Source organism: Leptonychotes weddellii, chromosome 7 (assembly GCF_054177405.1).
Source record: "Leptonychotes weddellii isolate Sample4059 chromosome 7, ASM5417740v2, whole genome shotgun sequence".
Classification (NCBI taxonomy): Eukaryota; Metazoa; Chordata; class Mammalia; order Carnivora; family Phocidae; genus Leptonychotes; species Leptonychotes weddellii.
The window spans coordinates 39,388,238-39,404,258 of record NC_138375.1 but is presented as its reverse complement, the minus strand read 5'-3'; the positions used below and the strand labels follow the sequence as shown (position 1 = coordinate 39,404,258).

Genomic DNA, 16,021 nt, shown 5'->3' with positions numbered 1-16,021 from the left:
GGTGTATAGGAATGCAACTGATTTCTGTGCATTGATTTTATATCCTGCCACTTTATTGAGTTCCTGTATGAGTTCTAGCAGTTTTGGGGTGGAGTCTTTTGGGTTTTCCACATAAAATATCATATCATCTGCGAAGAGTGAGAGTTTGACATCTTTGCCAATTTGGATGCCTTTTCTTTTTATTGTCTGATTGCTGAGGCTAGGACTTCTAGTACTATGTTGAACAGCAGTGGTGATAGTGGACATCCCTGCCATGTTCCTGACCTTAGGGGAAAAGCCCTGTTTTTCCCCATTGAGCATTCTCAATATTCGCTGTGGGTTTTTCATAGATGGCTTTTATGATATTGAGGTATGTATCCTCTATCCCTACACTGTGAAGAGTTTTAATCAAGAAAGGATGCTGTACTTTGTTGAATGTTTTTTCTGCATCTATTGAGAGTATTATATGGTTCTTGTCCTTTCTTTTATTTATGTAGTGTATCATATTGATTGATTTGCAGATGTTGAACCAACCTTGCAGCCCAGGAATAAAATCCACTTGGTTGTGGTGAATAATCCTTTTAATGTACTGTTGGATCCTACTGGCTAGTATCTTGGTGAGAATTTTTGCATCCATGTTCATCAGGGCTATTGGTCTGTAATACTCCTTTTTGGTGGGGTCTTTGTCTGGTTTTGGAATCAAGGTAATGCTGGCCTCATAGAAAGAGTTGGAAGTTTTCCTTCTGTTTCTATTTTTTGGAACAGTTTCCAAAGAATAGGTATTAATTCTTCTTTCAATGTTTAGTAGAATTCCCCTGGGAAGCCATCTGGCCCTGGGCTCTTGTTTGTCGGGAGATTTTTGATGACTGCTTCAATTTCCTTGCTGGTTATGGGTCTGTTCAGGTTTTCTATTTCTTCCTGGTTCAGTTTTGGTAGTTTATACATCTCTAGGAATGCATCCAGTTCTTCCAGATTATCTAATTTGTTGTTCAGCCACTTTGTTTTTGTTTTTTTTTTTAAGATTTTATTTATTTATTTGACAGAGAGAGACACAGTGAGAGAGGGAACACAAGCAGGGGGAATGGGAGAGGGAGAAGCAGGATTCCCACTAAGCAGAGAGCCCGATGTGGGGCTTGATCCCAGGACCCCGGGATCATGACCTGAGCCAAAGGCAGACACTTAACGACTGAGCCACTCAGGTGCCCCTATTCAGTCACTTTCTTGTAGACGTTTACATTTCCAGTCTTTACAATCACAATGCTGCAATGAATAATCACATGTGGGCGTATTTTTGTATTGCTGGCAGTATAACTTCAGAGGAAATCCCAGTGGTAGAGTGTTGGCTCAAAGAGTAAGTGTTTTTGAAGTTTGCTTAGGTAGGTACTGACAAATTCTTGTCAAGAATTGTACCACTTTGCATTCCCACCAGCTGTGTAGGAATGCCTGTCTCCCTAAAGCCTTGCCTAGCAGTGTGGTTGTATTTCCATTGTTCACCAGTCTGAGACGTGATGTTCTCTCTATTGTTTCAATTGACATTTCTCTAATCATGGGTAAGTGTGTACATTTTTCATGTTTAAGGGCCATTTTTACATCTTAGTGTGAGTATGTGTGGGAGAAAGAGAGGAGAGTTGTCTTTTCTCAATTTTTCTATCAGGTTTTTAGTCCCTTCAATGTTTCATTCTTTATATAGTAGAAATATTAACACTTTGTCTATGATATGTGCTGTAAATGTTTTCTTCCAGTATTTTGACTTTATGGTATTTCTTAAGTGACTTTTTTTTTTAATGTAGCCAAACGTATCAGTCTTTTATCACCTCTAGATTTTTCACCTATGTTTTCTTTTAGTACTTGTATGGTTTCATTTTCTGACATTTAGACCCTGGATCCATTTGGAGTTTATTCTGCATATGGTGTGAAGAACGAATCTAATTTCAACTTTTTCCAAATGGCTTTCCAGTTGGCTCAGTACCATTCCTTAAAAAGTCAATTTTGCCTGTGATTTGAAATTTCTCACCCCCTCCTCAGTGACACCGGGGGGAACATTGGACCCAAGAGCCTGGCATGACATGGAAAGATACATCGAGCTAATGAGATTCCATTATAGGATACGAACTGAGAACAACTGTGAGAATCAGGTCAAAAAAGCCAAAAGGGGGAAAGGCTGGCATGGTCACAGAGCAATAGGAAAGCAAAAAAGCAAACCAAGGACACTGTACGGCGATGAGGCCAAATGAAGCAGGGATAACAAGCAGCTCACAAGGTGGAAACAGAAGGGACAGTCCCTGGAATCACCTCGGCTCGTCTGTGCCACCCACAACAAAACTTTCCAGCAGGAACAGCCCACCATGAACAAGCTCCAAAAACCCCAAGATGGACAAATATGCAGCCAAGACAAAGGAGGAATTCTCAGCAAGTCAAAAAGCTTTATTGCCATTCCAGGCTTCAAATGAGCCCAGAAACTGGGGGCAATCCATGGGTCAGTAGGCTGTCACGGAGGATGGGACGATGGACAAACCCAGGCACCTGATGTGAGTCCACCCCTCTTCGTGGGATCCTTGCTCCACAGAGGAGCTGCTGGTGGATTCCAACTCTTCAGTGTTTGCCCCATTCACCCCAACAACACTCTTAGGCTGGGGCAGGCAGCTTCGTGATCCCTGCAGCTCACATCTCTGAGAGGCTGCCTCCCCCTCCTCGAGCCCTGGAAGAGCCTGCTCCGTGGGTCAGATACTATGGATTTGGCCCTAGGGAGGGGGAAACGGCACTGGAGGAGTTGTCTCAAGACCAAAAGGACAAGGAATGCATGTTCTTACATCAGAGGTCGCAAACTGGCCACACTGGGCCAGATTTCCCCACTGACAAGTCTGTTTGGCCCTTTTGGCCTGCACAGTGTTTTAAAAAGTAATTAGTTGCCAGTATTTAAAAACTATAAGATTTCATATAAAAGTCTGGATTTCCAAGGAAAAACAATGGAGACTGTTTGGTAATATTGGGCCCACAACATTCTCACGTGGCACCAACTGCCAGAGCACTACAGAAGGTGCCCCCAAGGGCTGAACGCACCCTCTCTAACTCAGTTCAGGCCCCATATTCCCTGCTAATATTACCAAGCTCAAGCCTGGACATCAGCTGCCTTGTAACAGTGGATATGAGCTGCTATACAAAGGGGGGAAAAAAGACACGCCTGGAAGCAATAGGTTCCTTGTGGTCATCCTCACTCGTTTGGGTCTTGTGCTTGGCCCAGAAGGCACCTGAGTTTGTAAACCACCTTAAATACATAGAGCATTCTTAAATACGTCTCCTAGTGAAGCCCTCCACCACATGCCCTACCTCCCCAGGATACGCTAGGCCCCACTGTTCATGGGGCAAATCTAGAAAAGAATACTGAATTAATCATAGAAGTTAATGGAGGAATAGACTAAGATGAACTACTTCAGTCCCTTCATCATAAGAGGGACCTGGAGTAAAACAAAAACTATTAATACTCTCATTCTGCTTTTAAGTCAGTGACCAAAAAAAAAATTTTTTTTAAGAAAATCATGAAGGTACTTCAGGAAACCAAGATTGGGTCAGTCTGCCCTCCTCCCTCTCATGCTCTCTGTATCTCATTCTCTCTGTCTCAAATAAATAAATAAATAAATCTTTAAAAAAAAAAAAAAAGATTGGGTCAGTCTGAACTTGGGGTCACAAAATATATTCGTCCCATTCCTTGATTATTTAGAAAATGAGTTAAGCTCTTAGAGAGAAAATCACAGGTTTGACGAGGAAAATGAAGCAGCCGGCCTGGCAGTTGTCGTGGGCTATCAAGAACTGCCGAGCTCCTCCCTAGGTTAGGGCTGCCTGCCCATGCCTAAAACATAGGTGGCACAAAAGGATTTTCAGTGAGGGAAGTGGCATCATTGTAGAAAGGAGCTTGAAGGGGGACAGAGAGTCAGAATTTGACCTTGGCAAATGCAAGACAGAAGAAGAGGGACATCTTCCTCATACCCCTTCATTCTGCTGTGGCTGGTGCCATATTATTTGCCCTTCAGAGAGGCAGAGATCTTGATACAGCCCAGGCGTTTCCCACCACTGCTGAGGATGCTCTTGATGCGGTAGGACCCAGAGCTGAGCCAGCTGGGCAGCTCCGTGCCGGGCAGGGTGAACTCAGTCTTGGGCAGTGCATAGATGCCCTGTGGGAAAACCAATAGATCACAATCAGTGGGACCCTACTGATAGGACTCTCCTGGAACTCTCCTGTAAGACTGCAGTCATGAACTGCCCCTCCTCCCACTCTCCCGAGAGCCATGTGAGATTAGAGATCGCCGGAGGCCTACAGAGCATGGAATGTTACAGCTCACAGGCACGGGAGGGCACACTGCAGTTCAAGTCTCCCAATTCACAGATGGATAAACCAAGGCTCTCCAAACATAAGCAATTTGGGATAGATCACACCAATTTACAGCCACAGACATCCAGATCTGCAGAAGGAGAATGCAAGACCCCAGTCTTTACTCCAGCCGCTCCTTCCCTACTAAGTACTTACTACTTTGATGGGACAGTGGCAGGGAAGCCCATAGGTGTGCAGGGGCTCTGGGCAGGGCTGTCCAGGGGGAATGAAAGCACCAAGTATTTGGCAGAAGTCTTCATAGGTGCAGCTACCAATTTGTTCCACACATGGGACTTTGACCCAGAAGCTGGCCACTTCCTTCTCTATAGTTAATTCCAGCTGGTGAGAAAGAGTTTGACACAGTATGAATTCCAAGGCAAACATGCCAGACCCTCTACATCTCCAAAAGGTCAGCATTTTATTTTAATCACAGAATTTTTCATCAGATGGGGTCTTGGAGATACTCTGATCCAGAAGAGACAACATTGTGGCACACACCGCAATGGTACCTTTTCCTGTGCCCAGAGCAGGTATTAATCATTGCTGTGATTTTTTTTCCCCCCTTCACTGAACCACAGTCTTAGAATTCTTTAGGTAGTCACTACCATCGGTGGAAGCTAACACTGGATTTGAAATGCACTTGTCTAACTGCTAACTGGCTAACTAGCGTCACTTCCTAGACTTCCCTTCTCAGTCCAATCTTGGCTTCAGAGCCCTTGTCTGTGTAGGACCTCAGCTACTGCCAGCCAATTGGAGCAGAAACCCATTTTCTATCCTTGGATCAAATTTCCTATCAAACACAGAATTTATTTTTTTTAAAGATTTTTTAATTTATTTACTTGAGAGACAGTGAGAACAAGAGAGATCACAGAGAGAGAGGGAGCAGCAGACTCACCACTGAGCAGGGAGCCTGATGTGGGGCCTCGATCCCAGGACCCTGAGATCACGACCTGAGCCAAAGGCAGATGCTTAACCGACTAAGCCACCCAGGTACCCCAAGACAGAATTTAAAACAATAGGAATTTATAGGGAGGTCACTTTGGGATTGATATAAAGCAAGATCTTCTTAACCATCATAGCTAGGTTACAACAGACAGAACTACCCCAAAAAGTGGTGGGCTCCCTGGACTCAGCTGGGGAAGCCACTGAAGGAGCTCTACATCCAGAGAGAAGTTGGACGAGAAGATCTATGATGTGCTTCACACCTCCAGCTGCCATGATGCTATTCCTGTTCTAGAGATTGCAGCTGACCCAGAAGTGGCCAGGATCTCAAGGGGGACGGTCCCAGCTGTGCCTGGTGTGTGCCAGGCATTCACTAAGTGAGTTGTCTCTCTTGACCATGTTCGTGCCCTCAACCCCCCAAAACGTATCAAGGGAAAACAGTAAGGAAAGGGCAGGAGGACGTTAGCTCACTGGAGCATCTGATTCCTTGTGGGTGTTATGCGGGAAACCACAATTTTAAGACCCCTTTCGGTTCTGACATCCTAGCAATTCCATGTTTCCCAGCCTCCAGGCTCACTTGATTTAGGACTCTTGTGTTTAAGAGACAAATTCTGGATGGGCGCTTATTCCCCCCCGAGCCTGCTGGGCTTGGGCTGGCTCCCCAGGTTGTGGACTCAGTCTTCCAACCGCCCTAGACGTCAGGATCCAGGCCCAGGAGGAAGGGAGACATCAGTGTACTCTGGATCCTGAGTGGACAAACTCAAATTGCCTCCCTTGCTGACCTCATCCCGCTCTGCTGACACACACAGTATCCCCCACCCCCACCCCCATTCACACACAGTCCCCTCCCAGTCCTCCTCTCTGCTCTCCTGCCAAGCCTGCTCCAGGCCCTTTGCCTAGGAAGAGTCACAGGGCCTGGATTGGAAAGCTATTCCTGACAGTTCCTAGTATTGTGCCCTTGCCTGGAGCTACTTCTCTCAGTTTCCATTCCCTTATCTCCAAAAGCAGGATATGCCTACCTCTCTCACAAGATCCCATCAGTGAGATAGTGCCTATAAAACACTTGGCACTGTGCCTGAAATCCAAACATTAACTCCTGCAGGACTATCTGTCCTACCTTCTCCCTCAGCCAATACTGTCTCCCCTCCCCTTGTTTCACCAATATCCCCAGGAAAATGGTTGAGTCGGTTATGCCCTGAGCAGAAACACCAAGATGAGGGGACCAGTGGGGGCCAAGTCCTGTCTGGGGTCCATCCATCAGGCTGGAAGCCTGTGGGGGCTGTATCTACCAGAAGGAGCCATGCCTCCCCCACCCAGGACAAGCACAGCATCAGAGGTGCTCAGTGGGGGTGCACAGAGCATAAGGCAACAGGCACTTTTGAGGTAGCAGCCATGCCTACCATTCGGGGACTGCAAACTATGGCTCTTTTCCCAGCCCTTGTTCTCAATCTACTTGCTCCTATGGCTCAGGAAAGCAAACAAGGCTGGATAATAAGGTACCGTCAATCTCTCTAGCCCAAGACTTCGGGGCAGTTAGGTAGCTCGATTTAAATAAACTTCTGTCATGGGACCTATCCCGACAGCAAGACAGAGGCACTGACAGGTAATCAAGGCAGGAGCCCTGCACCTGCCAGGGCCTGTAAGCAAGTCCCTTTCCCATCAGGTCTCCGCTCCTCCATCCTGACAATGGAATATTTGGATCTCATGATCTCAAAGACACCTACCTGTTCTGACATCCTAGGAGTAAAGATTTCTTACAGGTTGAAATGATTTCTCTTGGCCTCTCCCACACGGAGAGGCACACAAAGGCTCTAGATAAAGATACACTAATAGCAACTGAAGGGGAGCCATGTGATGCATCGGGAAGGGGGATGTTATAAAGGTCACAGGCCTCAGGCAGGGGCACTGCAGGTACATGATTTTAGGGGGGAAAGAGGGCCAAACCATCAGGCCTGAAAGCCATGTCTAAAAGCCCCAAAAAAGCGTATATGCTAAATAAAGCAGCAATTTGATTCCTGAGGATGGGAAAACCAGGGTCCCAGAGGCTGGAACTTGAGAGAGGGCCCACAGAAGGGAGTTATAAATTATGCCGAATCCTATGAAGCAAGGCAAAAGAGGAAAAGGGAGCTCCTGGGTAGCCCCAGTCTTGCCCGTGGCACATGGAATCTGGGGCATCCAGCTTCTCAGCATTGCAGCTGGGATTAAATCCATCCAAGTCCGAGACGAGACTCTGGATTAAAAAAATTACACTTCAGCAAGGTCAGAGGAAGAGAGGATGGGTTGGCTCTCCAGTGGCCTGGACACTTACTCTCCCCTCTGGGCCTCAGTAACAAGAGGTGGAAGCCATTGAGGCCTCCAGGCTCATATGGGGCTGGAGTCGGTACTGTCCCAAGGGGGTCTCTGCTGAGCAAGGGAGAGTTCTGGAGCACTCTCCTACAAACACACCAAGCACTAAGTCCACCTCCCTGCCTGAAAGAGTTCAGGAACAGGGAACTACACAACATAAGGACACCCGGCCTTGAATGTACTAATAACCTGTGACCTGGGGCAGGTTGCACCCTTCTATGAGCCTCAGTGTCCCTTATCTGTAAAACGAGGTTAATCATTGTTTATCCTACACAAGTGTTCAGAGGCTTTCATTTAATGGCTAATATGCACATTACCTGAAAAGTAAAAGAACTAAACCAAAAATATAGAGGAGAAAGGTAGGGGGAAGGGGAGGGGCAGAGGGAATCTGAGCAGTTTTTAAAAAGTGCAATGGCCAAATTTATGACAGGTAATTAAGTAATAGGATGGGGGGGTGTCCTTAATGGCCTTCAAAGAAGCCAAGAAAAGCAGGCTGGGGACAGAAGGAGATCGCCAGTTTTTTCCTTCCAAGTCAGACGCACAGTGTCATGGAAAAGCCAGCGTTTTACATTAACAGTAGCAGGAGAGCACCTGCCAGAGAGCCCTGCACCCCAGACTCAGCAGAAGGAGCAGGGAAATGGCATTTGTGTGACCCTGCTAGATTATCAGCTGAAGTTTGGCTAAAGAAAATGCAATGATCTCGCCCAGAGAAGATCTGGAAGGAGGTACCGAGGAAGGCAGGCCCGAGAGTGGTCCACACACATCCGGGGCTTCTGTCCAGGTCCCAGGGGCGGCAGGAAAAGACTGACACTAACTGAACTATTAACAAGAGTTAACATGTTCTGAGCAGGTCTTGTGGGCCAGGTCCTGTGCAAAGCACTCTCCACATTATTAACCCAGTAATTGTCCACCAGCAACCTACGAGGTAGAGGCTGTAATTCGGCCAGGCTGAAGGGTAGTTTCCAAATCAGAAACCTTTTAAAGAATCAGAATAAAACTGGTGCCAGAATAGATCTGCATCGGGATAAGCTGAAGGGCATGTAAGAATATGCTATAAAGGCAGCAATTCAAAGTAGTGAGAAGAAGTACAGTGTGTATGGTGTTACAATAGACCTATGAAAAGCCTTTATTGTTCTGTTGAAAAGCATGTAAATAGCCACCCCAAAAGAGGAAAACAGACATGATCAAACTGTCCAATCCCAAAGTATATACAAAAGGCAACAGAATTCATGAAAAGACATCAAACCTCACTAGGGATGACATAAAATGGTGGAAAACATTATTGGAAAATGCTCAGAATCATCAAATGTGTGAAAAAAGCAAATCTGTTGCTGGCACATCTGTTGGAGAGGATACATGGGTTCAAATATCTGGAGGCACTCTGGCAATCTGTATCTAAAGACCTAAAAAGGCTGTGACTAGATAATCAGAGAAGGACAAAAAGATACATTACAAGGATAATTTTAGCAAAGGTGTTTCTAACAGCCAAAAAATAAAGCCAAACAGACAAAAAACTACCACAGAAACAAACTAAATGTCTGGCAATAGATTTGTTAAGTGTACCAGGACAGATCTACAACAGAATATTTCTGCCATTAAAAAGAATCAGGTAGGGGCGCCTGGGTGGCTCAGTCGTTAAGCGTCTGCCTTCGGCTCAGGTCATGATCCCAGGGTCCCAGGATCGAGTCCCATGTCCGGCTCTCTGCTCAGCGGGGAGCCTGCTTCTCCCTCTCCCTCTGCTGCTCCCCCTGCCTATGCTCTCTCTCTGTCAAATAAATAAATGAAATCTTAAAAAAAAAAATTAGGTAGATTGCTGCCAAATGCGATAGAATGAGGTACAGAGCCTATAAGATGATGCCAAAAAAAAGCAAGTTTAATAGCACATGCCATAAAAACCCACTAGTGTAAATGTACATATATTTACAAATGTAGAAAACATTCTGACAATTATGTAAATAGCTAACAATAACTATCTCCTGAGGAGTCACATTGCAGGACATTTACAAGGAGCACTGCTTTTTTTTTCATACCTATCCATTCAATATTAGTATGTGTGTTATATGTGATTGCATGGGGGACAGTTCCAAAGCCTCGCCTACCAAATGTTAAAAGTGCTTACCCCTTATCACTGGGTAGTGAGATTTCAGATGATACATTTCTCCCCCGCCTTTTGACAATTTGTGATTTCTAAAGTGACTACATGGTATTTACTAAGTGATGTGTCTGTTTTATAATTAACAACAGCACCACAACACTGCCCAACTGGAGCTGTTACAGTTGACGAATCTATGCATCCTTTGCTGCTCTGGGAAATCCAGGATTGCAAAATCACTCACAGGCTGAACATACATCCCTCAGGGCCCCTGCCAGCTGGCCCTGGCACCTTCCCTCCAGCACCTCCCCAACCCTACCCATGCCCAGGCTTACCTTCTGAGGACTACTGAGGGGGACACCGATCTGGACCTCGGCGCTGATAGTCATGTTCCCAGGAAAGGCAATGGGATCAGGTTCCAGAGTCAGGCTTTTGAGCACCACAGGGTCCTTCTCGTCATCGCAGTTCTCCCAGTAAAAGCTATCCAGCTGGGACGGCCAAGGAAAAATCCGGCAGAAAGAACAGAAACATTGACAAAAGGAACGCTCACAGGTCAGAAGCACCAACAGAACAGGCTACTGATGGTGTGACATTGGGCAAGGTACCTCCTCCCCTCCCCTGAGCTTTATCTGCAACTCTGTATCTGGAAGCCCGGGATAACACTTATGGTACCCATTTCCTAGGTAGTACTATACTAAAAGCCTCCAAAGACATAATCTCCCAAAAGTGTGCTGTAAACTATAGAGCACAATATACCAGACCTTGAGCTTCAAAACAGGTGACTAACCACATCGCCCTTGGTAGGTACCTTCTCTGATCTCCCACCCCCGGCACCCTCCCTCTCTCTAGCCAGTCCTGGTATCTCCTTAAAGGGAAGCTCCTGGAGGATTCACCTTTGCAGCCCCATGCCCAGGACCTTATTCATGTCACACCTCATGCCCAATCCAGGGCCAGTAATAAAAGGAAGCTTAACACAGTGGGAAACCCCACCCTCAAGGGGTATGCAATCAGCCTGGGGAGGGAATAGGACACATGTCGAGATACCTGTGTTGGGGCGCTTGTTGATGAACCCCAGTGAACAAGCTTCCCCAATCCTAACCAGTGCTTCCTGCCTCCCATCCCATTGCCCATGCCCTGCCCCATCTGAATCATCACCTTCCTCACCTCTACTGAGCTACTTCCTCTTCTTCCTCCACATCCCCCAGAGGTCTCCGGATTCCACCATCCCCCCTCTGGCTACACAAGACCACTGACTCCCCATTCCCACAGAACCCTGACTAGTTGTCTATGTCTATATATCGTGCAGACTCTGCCCACCCACTCACCCCTTTCCCAGCCCCCTGAAGGCCATCTAAGACACACTTTAGGCACTCCCACCATGCACACCCCATCTTAGAAGGAAAACCGGCCAGCCCCACATCCCCAAGCTGACCCCATCGTCAACACAGCCAACTGGCTGAAAGGAAACACGTAACCCAAGCTAGGCTGACAGATTCTCTCTGCCTCTGGGAAATGGAGGTTGAGGCAAAAATCACTTAGAGAACTTTGTGCTGTCATTGGGTCATAACCTTTGGGATGAGGCCAGAACACCTAGACCTGAGACTCACGACTAAGCCGAAGTTTGAGAAGAGACAAGAACTAAGAGCTCTGCTGGTCTCTGGAAGAGAGAACAGAAATGTCCCCTCCCCACCCCCACCCCTGTCTAAATAGGCAGTACGGGGTAGCAGTGAAAGGCATGACTCTGAGACAGATACGGGGTAAAGCAGAGCTTTAGTCAACAAGCGTGGCTCAGCCACCTTATCACATGATTCTATAGGCCAGTTTCCCCTTTGGCACCCCAATTTCCACATCTTTGGAGTGAAGGCTTTATACTTTCCTCTTAGGGTGATTGTGAGGATGAGAGCGTGCATGAGAGCGTGCAAGCTCCTAAAACAATGCCAGGCCCAAAGAATGGGCTGGCTCACAGAATGAAAGCCACTATATGGCCCAGCCTCCACTTCCTGCCATTAGCTCCATGAGATTCCTTGTATACCTGGAGTAAACTTCCCTTTACTTGAGCTTCTTAGAATGGGTTTTTGTCCCTTGGAATGAAATGTCATGCCATGAGTAAGAAAAACAGAATGGGGTCTGATTCATGCCCGCATGCCCCACAGCCCCTTACACAGGGTAGGTACCAATAAATGTTTCCTTCAGTATTCATCCCACAAATATTTAGGGAGCAATGATCACGGGCCCTGGGCTAAGTCTATGTTAACAGTGGTAAACAATTTGAAATGTTCTTGCCCTGCCTTGAGGAGCTTAGAGTCTAATGCCAATAAATATTACCCACCATGATTTCTGAGTGCCAGAAAAGAAATGCACAGAGGTCACGTTGAGAGTAATAAAGGGCTTACTTAAATAAGGTGGTAAGGAAATGATACTTAAGCTGGACTTCTGCAGGATGAGGAGTCAGCCATGTAAGTACAGAGAGAAAGAATGTTCTCTCTAGGCAGACAACATGGGCAAAGGCCCTGTGGTAAGAAGCTTAGCTGGTCTGGGCACTACAAGAAGGCTATTGGGCTAGGTGTAGCAGATGACTGACACGGATGAGGCTGGAGAGGTGGCAAGGTCATTTAATGTATGACCTCATAGGTCACAATTGGGACCCTGGATTTACTATAATGCAATGGAATCCCACTGCAAGAGAGTGCCACGCTCTGGTTTATGTTTGAGAATGGACTGGAGAGGGACCAGTCTGGAAGGGGGAGACCAGTTCGGAGGCCACTGTCAAATGAAAGAAGGCCTGGACTTAAGAGCTGGGCTGGAGGGATGGTAGGAGGACTAGCCATTTTCTGGGGCTGCTTTCACAGATTGTAAGGCAACCTGTTTCACATCGAGGACTCATTCCAGGCTGGGGCAGGTATCCCGAGTGTCCTGTTGGAGATGACGAATTCCCTCCCTTCTCCTAAGCTCCTTTACTTCAGGCCCTGGGGGAGGCATAACAATGCGGTTTCCCAGTGCCCGACTAGAGGTTTCTGTGGCGATGATTTCTACAGCTGGGTCCAGCCTCGTCTGGAAACAGAGGCATGAAGGATTAGCAATGCCCACTGCGGGCCAGACCTGGCACAGGAGTTCCTCTTATCTGTGCAGGATACGTCCCAAGACCCCCAGTGGATGCCTGAAACCACAGATAGCACTGAATCCTATATATTCTATGGGTTTTTTTTCTATGCATACTTTTTTTATACTTACCTATGATCAAGTTTAATTTATAAATTGGGCACAGTAAGAGATTAACAACCATAACTAATACAAAATAGAACAATTATAATGTACTATAATAAAAGTTTTGTGAATGTGGCCTCTCTCTCTCAAAATATCTTACTATACTGCACTCACCCTTTTTCTTGTTGATGATGTAAGTCGAGAAAGTGCCCATCTGATGAAGTAAGGAAGGGGAATGATGCAGGCATTGTGATAGAACATTAGGCTACTATTAACCTTCCGATGACGTCAGAAGGAAGATCATCTGCTTCCAGACTGGGCTTCCATGCCACAGACAGCAAAACCACAGATAAGGGGGAGACCACTGTATTTACCATCCCCAATAGAGGCCAACACGTGGGAAGATGCAACATAGGGCAGAGGGGAAAGGCACAGCTCTGGAGGCAAAAATATGGGTATACATCACAAACCTGGGTTCCAATCACACCTCAGCCACTCGTACCAGCTGAGACCATGGGTGAAGTTACCCTCTTGAGGTTCAGTTTCCTCATCTATTAAATGGGCACAATTATATCTTCTCACAGGGCTACTGGGAAAAAGAGAAGTCTGTACAGAAAATACAGGTCATCACTCCTCAAGACTGTCAAACCATGAAAACACAAGACTGGGAAGCTGTCACAGACCAGAGGAGGCTGGGGAGACCTGATGACAAATGCACTGTGGTGCCCTGGACTGGATCCTGGAACAGAAAGAGGACATTCATGGGAAAACTGGTAAAATCCAAATAAAATTTAGAGTTTAGTTCATGGTGATGAACCAATGTTAGTTTCTCAGTTTGGACAAACACACAATGGTAATAGAAGATGTTAACATTAGGGGAAACGGGGTGAGGAGTATATGAGAATTCTATACTATCTCTGCAACTTTTCTGTAAATCTAAAATTATTCCCCCAGGGACGCCTGGGTGGCTTGGTTGGTTAAGCATCTGCCTTCAGCTCAGGTCATGATCTTAGGGTCCTGAGATCGAGTCCTGCATTGGGCTCCTTGCTCAGCGGGGAGTCTGCTTCTTCCTCTGCCTGACACTCCCCCTGCTGTGCTCTCTCTCTTGTTCTCTCTCTGACAAATAAATAAATAAAATCTTTAAAAAAAATAGAAGTATTGCCCCAAAAAAGCTTATTAGAAGAAAAAGCACACAGCTCAACACATAGCACAGAGTATGTGCACAATAAATGACAGTCATTATACAGTGTCACAGAGCCTATTAAGCACCTACTGTATGCCTAGCACAGGATTAGACATTCTCCCCGCTGTCTAATGCTGGCCACAGCCCGGTGACTGGTTAATGCTAGAAAAGGAAAGAAAACTCAAGTTTTTAGATGCTTAAATGCTCACTATCACCCCACTGCCTTTATCTGGACCAGGGTCTCAGGCACAGGGCTCTGAATAACCACGAGCCCAGAAAAAACAAAGTAAAGTACCTCTTGCTGTACAATGGTAGGTGTGCCTGTATCCTCTAGGGGCCTGGGCGAGGTGGGTGATCTCTATGATGTCTCAGGGCCTCCCCAAAACTGCTGATCTATCTAAAGCCTTCTGGTCTGGGAGGGCATCCATGGCCAAGACATATAAGACAATGGGGATGTAGGGCAAGTTGGAGCTCGAGCCAGACTCCACCTCACAGTGGTCAGCCTGGAGCCAAGAGAAACATTCTCAACCTGCCTTTCTCAGCCCGGTGACACGAGACTGGTTAATGCTAGAAAAGGAAATACAACTCAAATTTCCAGATGCTTCTGATGCCCATATGCACCTGAGAAAGGCAGGTTGATATCACCATGCATATTTTACAGATGAGGAGACCATCTGCATCTTGCCCACAGCTATGCAGCAAAGAGGCAATGGAACCAGGCTTCTCCTGGTCTTAGAATGACAGAACTTCCCTTTTCCAAGGGTCTGGAGCATGGGGTGAGTGAAAAGTGAAGGAGGAAGCTGGAGACTCTTCGTGGCCTGTAACTAGAAGCAGTGGGTCACAGGGCTGGATCTCAATCACCAGAAGAACAAGCCTCTCAAACCCACCCACCCATCAGGACAAGCTGAGCCACACCAGTACAGAAGGGGAAGGGATGGGTGCCAGGCCTTTTTATGGGAGGTGGAAGGGGGGGCTGGTAAACAAGGCTGAGTCTCTGGGCCTGGGAGCAGTTCCTTAGCCTTGCAGTTCTGCCAAATTTCACTCAGATGTTCAGAAAGAAGAGGACAAGAGAGTAGAGACCTGAGGGAGATTAACCCTTCCCCAAAAGTCTGGAGCAGACAAGGCCTAATAGCCCACCCTCACTATACTGATGAGTTAACCGAAACTCAGAGACAGAAAAGGACCCACTCAGAGTCCCACAGTTAGTGACTTTGGGAGGCTCTGTTGAAGAGAAGGAATTCTAGAAAGCGGAGTAGCCACCCCCATAATCCCACCCCAACTGGGCCGGCAAACTGGAAGCAGCCACCGAAAGGAGAGGGGGGGCTCACCTGATTCAGATGGACGCGTGCACGGGCCGCAGGGCCGGCGAGGAGCAGGCCCAAGGCCATCAGGAGCGGAGCCTGCATCTCCGGAATCATTTCGAGCAGTGGGTCTGCGCCGGATTACCAGGTCTGTGGCCGCGGCAGCGCCTTTAAATGCTTGCCTACGCTGGTTATGCAAAGCCGGTCATTGCTATGCAAAACAGCGCGGCCACTTCCAGGTTTGCTCCGCCCCGTGGGGGATGTGAGATTTCAAGGCCTGGCGTCGGACAGACCTCTACCGACTCAGCCCGGCTGAGGCTCCGGCTTCAGCCCCTCCCTCTGGGCGTAGGCGTCAAGCCCCTCCCTGTGACCGGCGACCGCGGAACCCGAGGATGAAAGGGGCGGGGCCGAGGGGCGGGGCCGGGGCGCGGGGGGGGGGGAGGAGCTGTTGTTTCTAAACCCACGCAGGCGGTGACCGTCACTGCCTGAAAAGCAGTTTGGTTTTCAGACCCGGGTGCGTTCTTTGAGCAAATGTCACGCTCCTTGTTCATAGTACGCTCTCCTGTATCCGTGTTACGAATCACTGTGTCTTTTTAATGATTATAATC

At 47.2% G+C, this 16,021-nt stretch overlaps 1 protein-coding gene across 3 annotated transcripts in view; it reads right to left on the bottom strand.

Annotated features, from left to right (window-relative positions):
• Positions 1 to 15,730, bottom strand: part of GM2A (ganglioside GM2 activator) — a 21,405-nt gene extending 5,675 nt beyond the window's left edge. The window contains exons 1-5 of one of the 3 annotated variants that reach the window (XM_031041246.2): positions 15,441 to 15,730; positions 10,061 to 10,213; positions 4,502 to 4,684; positions 3,964 to 4,148; positions 2,383 to 2,720 (exon numbers count right to left, since the gene is read on the bottom strand). In XM_031041246.2, coding sequence (XP_030897106.1) covers positions 3,993 to 4,148; positions 4,502 to 4,684; positions 10,061 to 10,213; positions 15,441 to 15,530 — 582 coding nt within the window. In that variant the 5' untranslated portion in view covers positions 15,531 to 15,730 and the 3' untranslated portion in view covers positions 2,383 to 2,720; positions 3,964 to 3,992. Of the gene's footprint in view, positions 1 to 2,382; positions 4,149 to 4,501; positions 4,685 to 10,060; positions 10,214 to 15,440 lie in introns of those variants that run through there. The other 2 variants (XM_081825653.1, XM_031041245.2) reach the window with 2 other exon arrangements.
• Between the last annotated feature and the right edge of the window lie 291 nt (positions 15,731 to 16,021).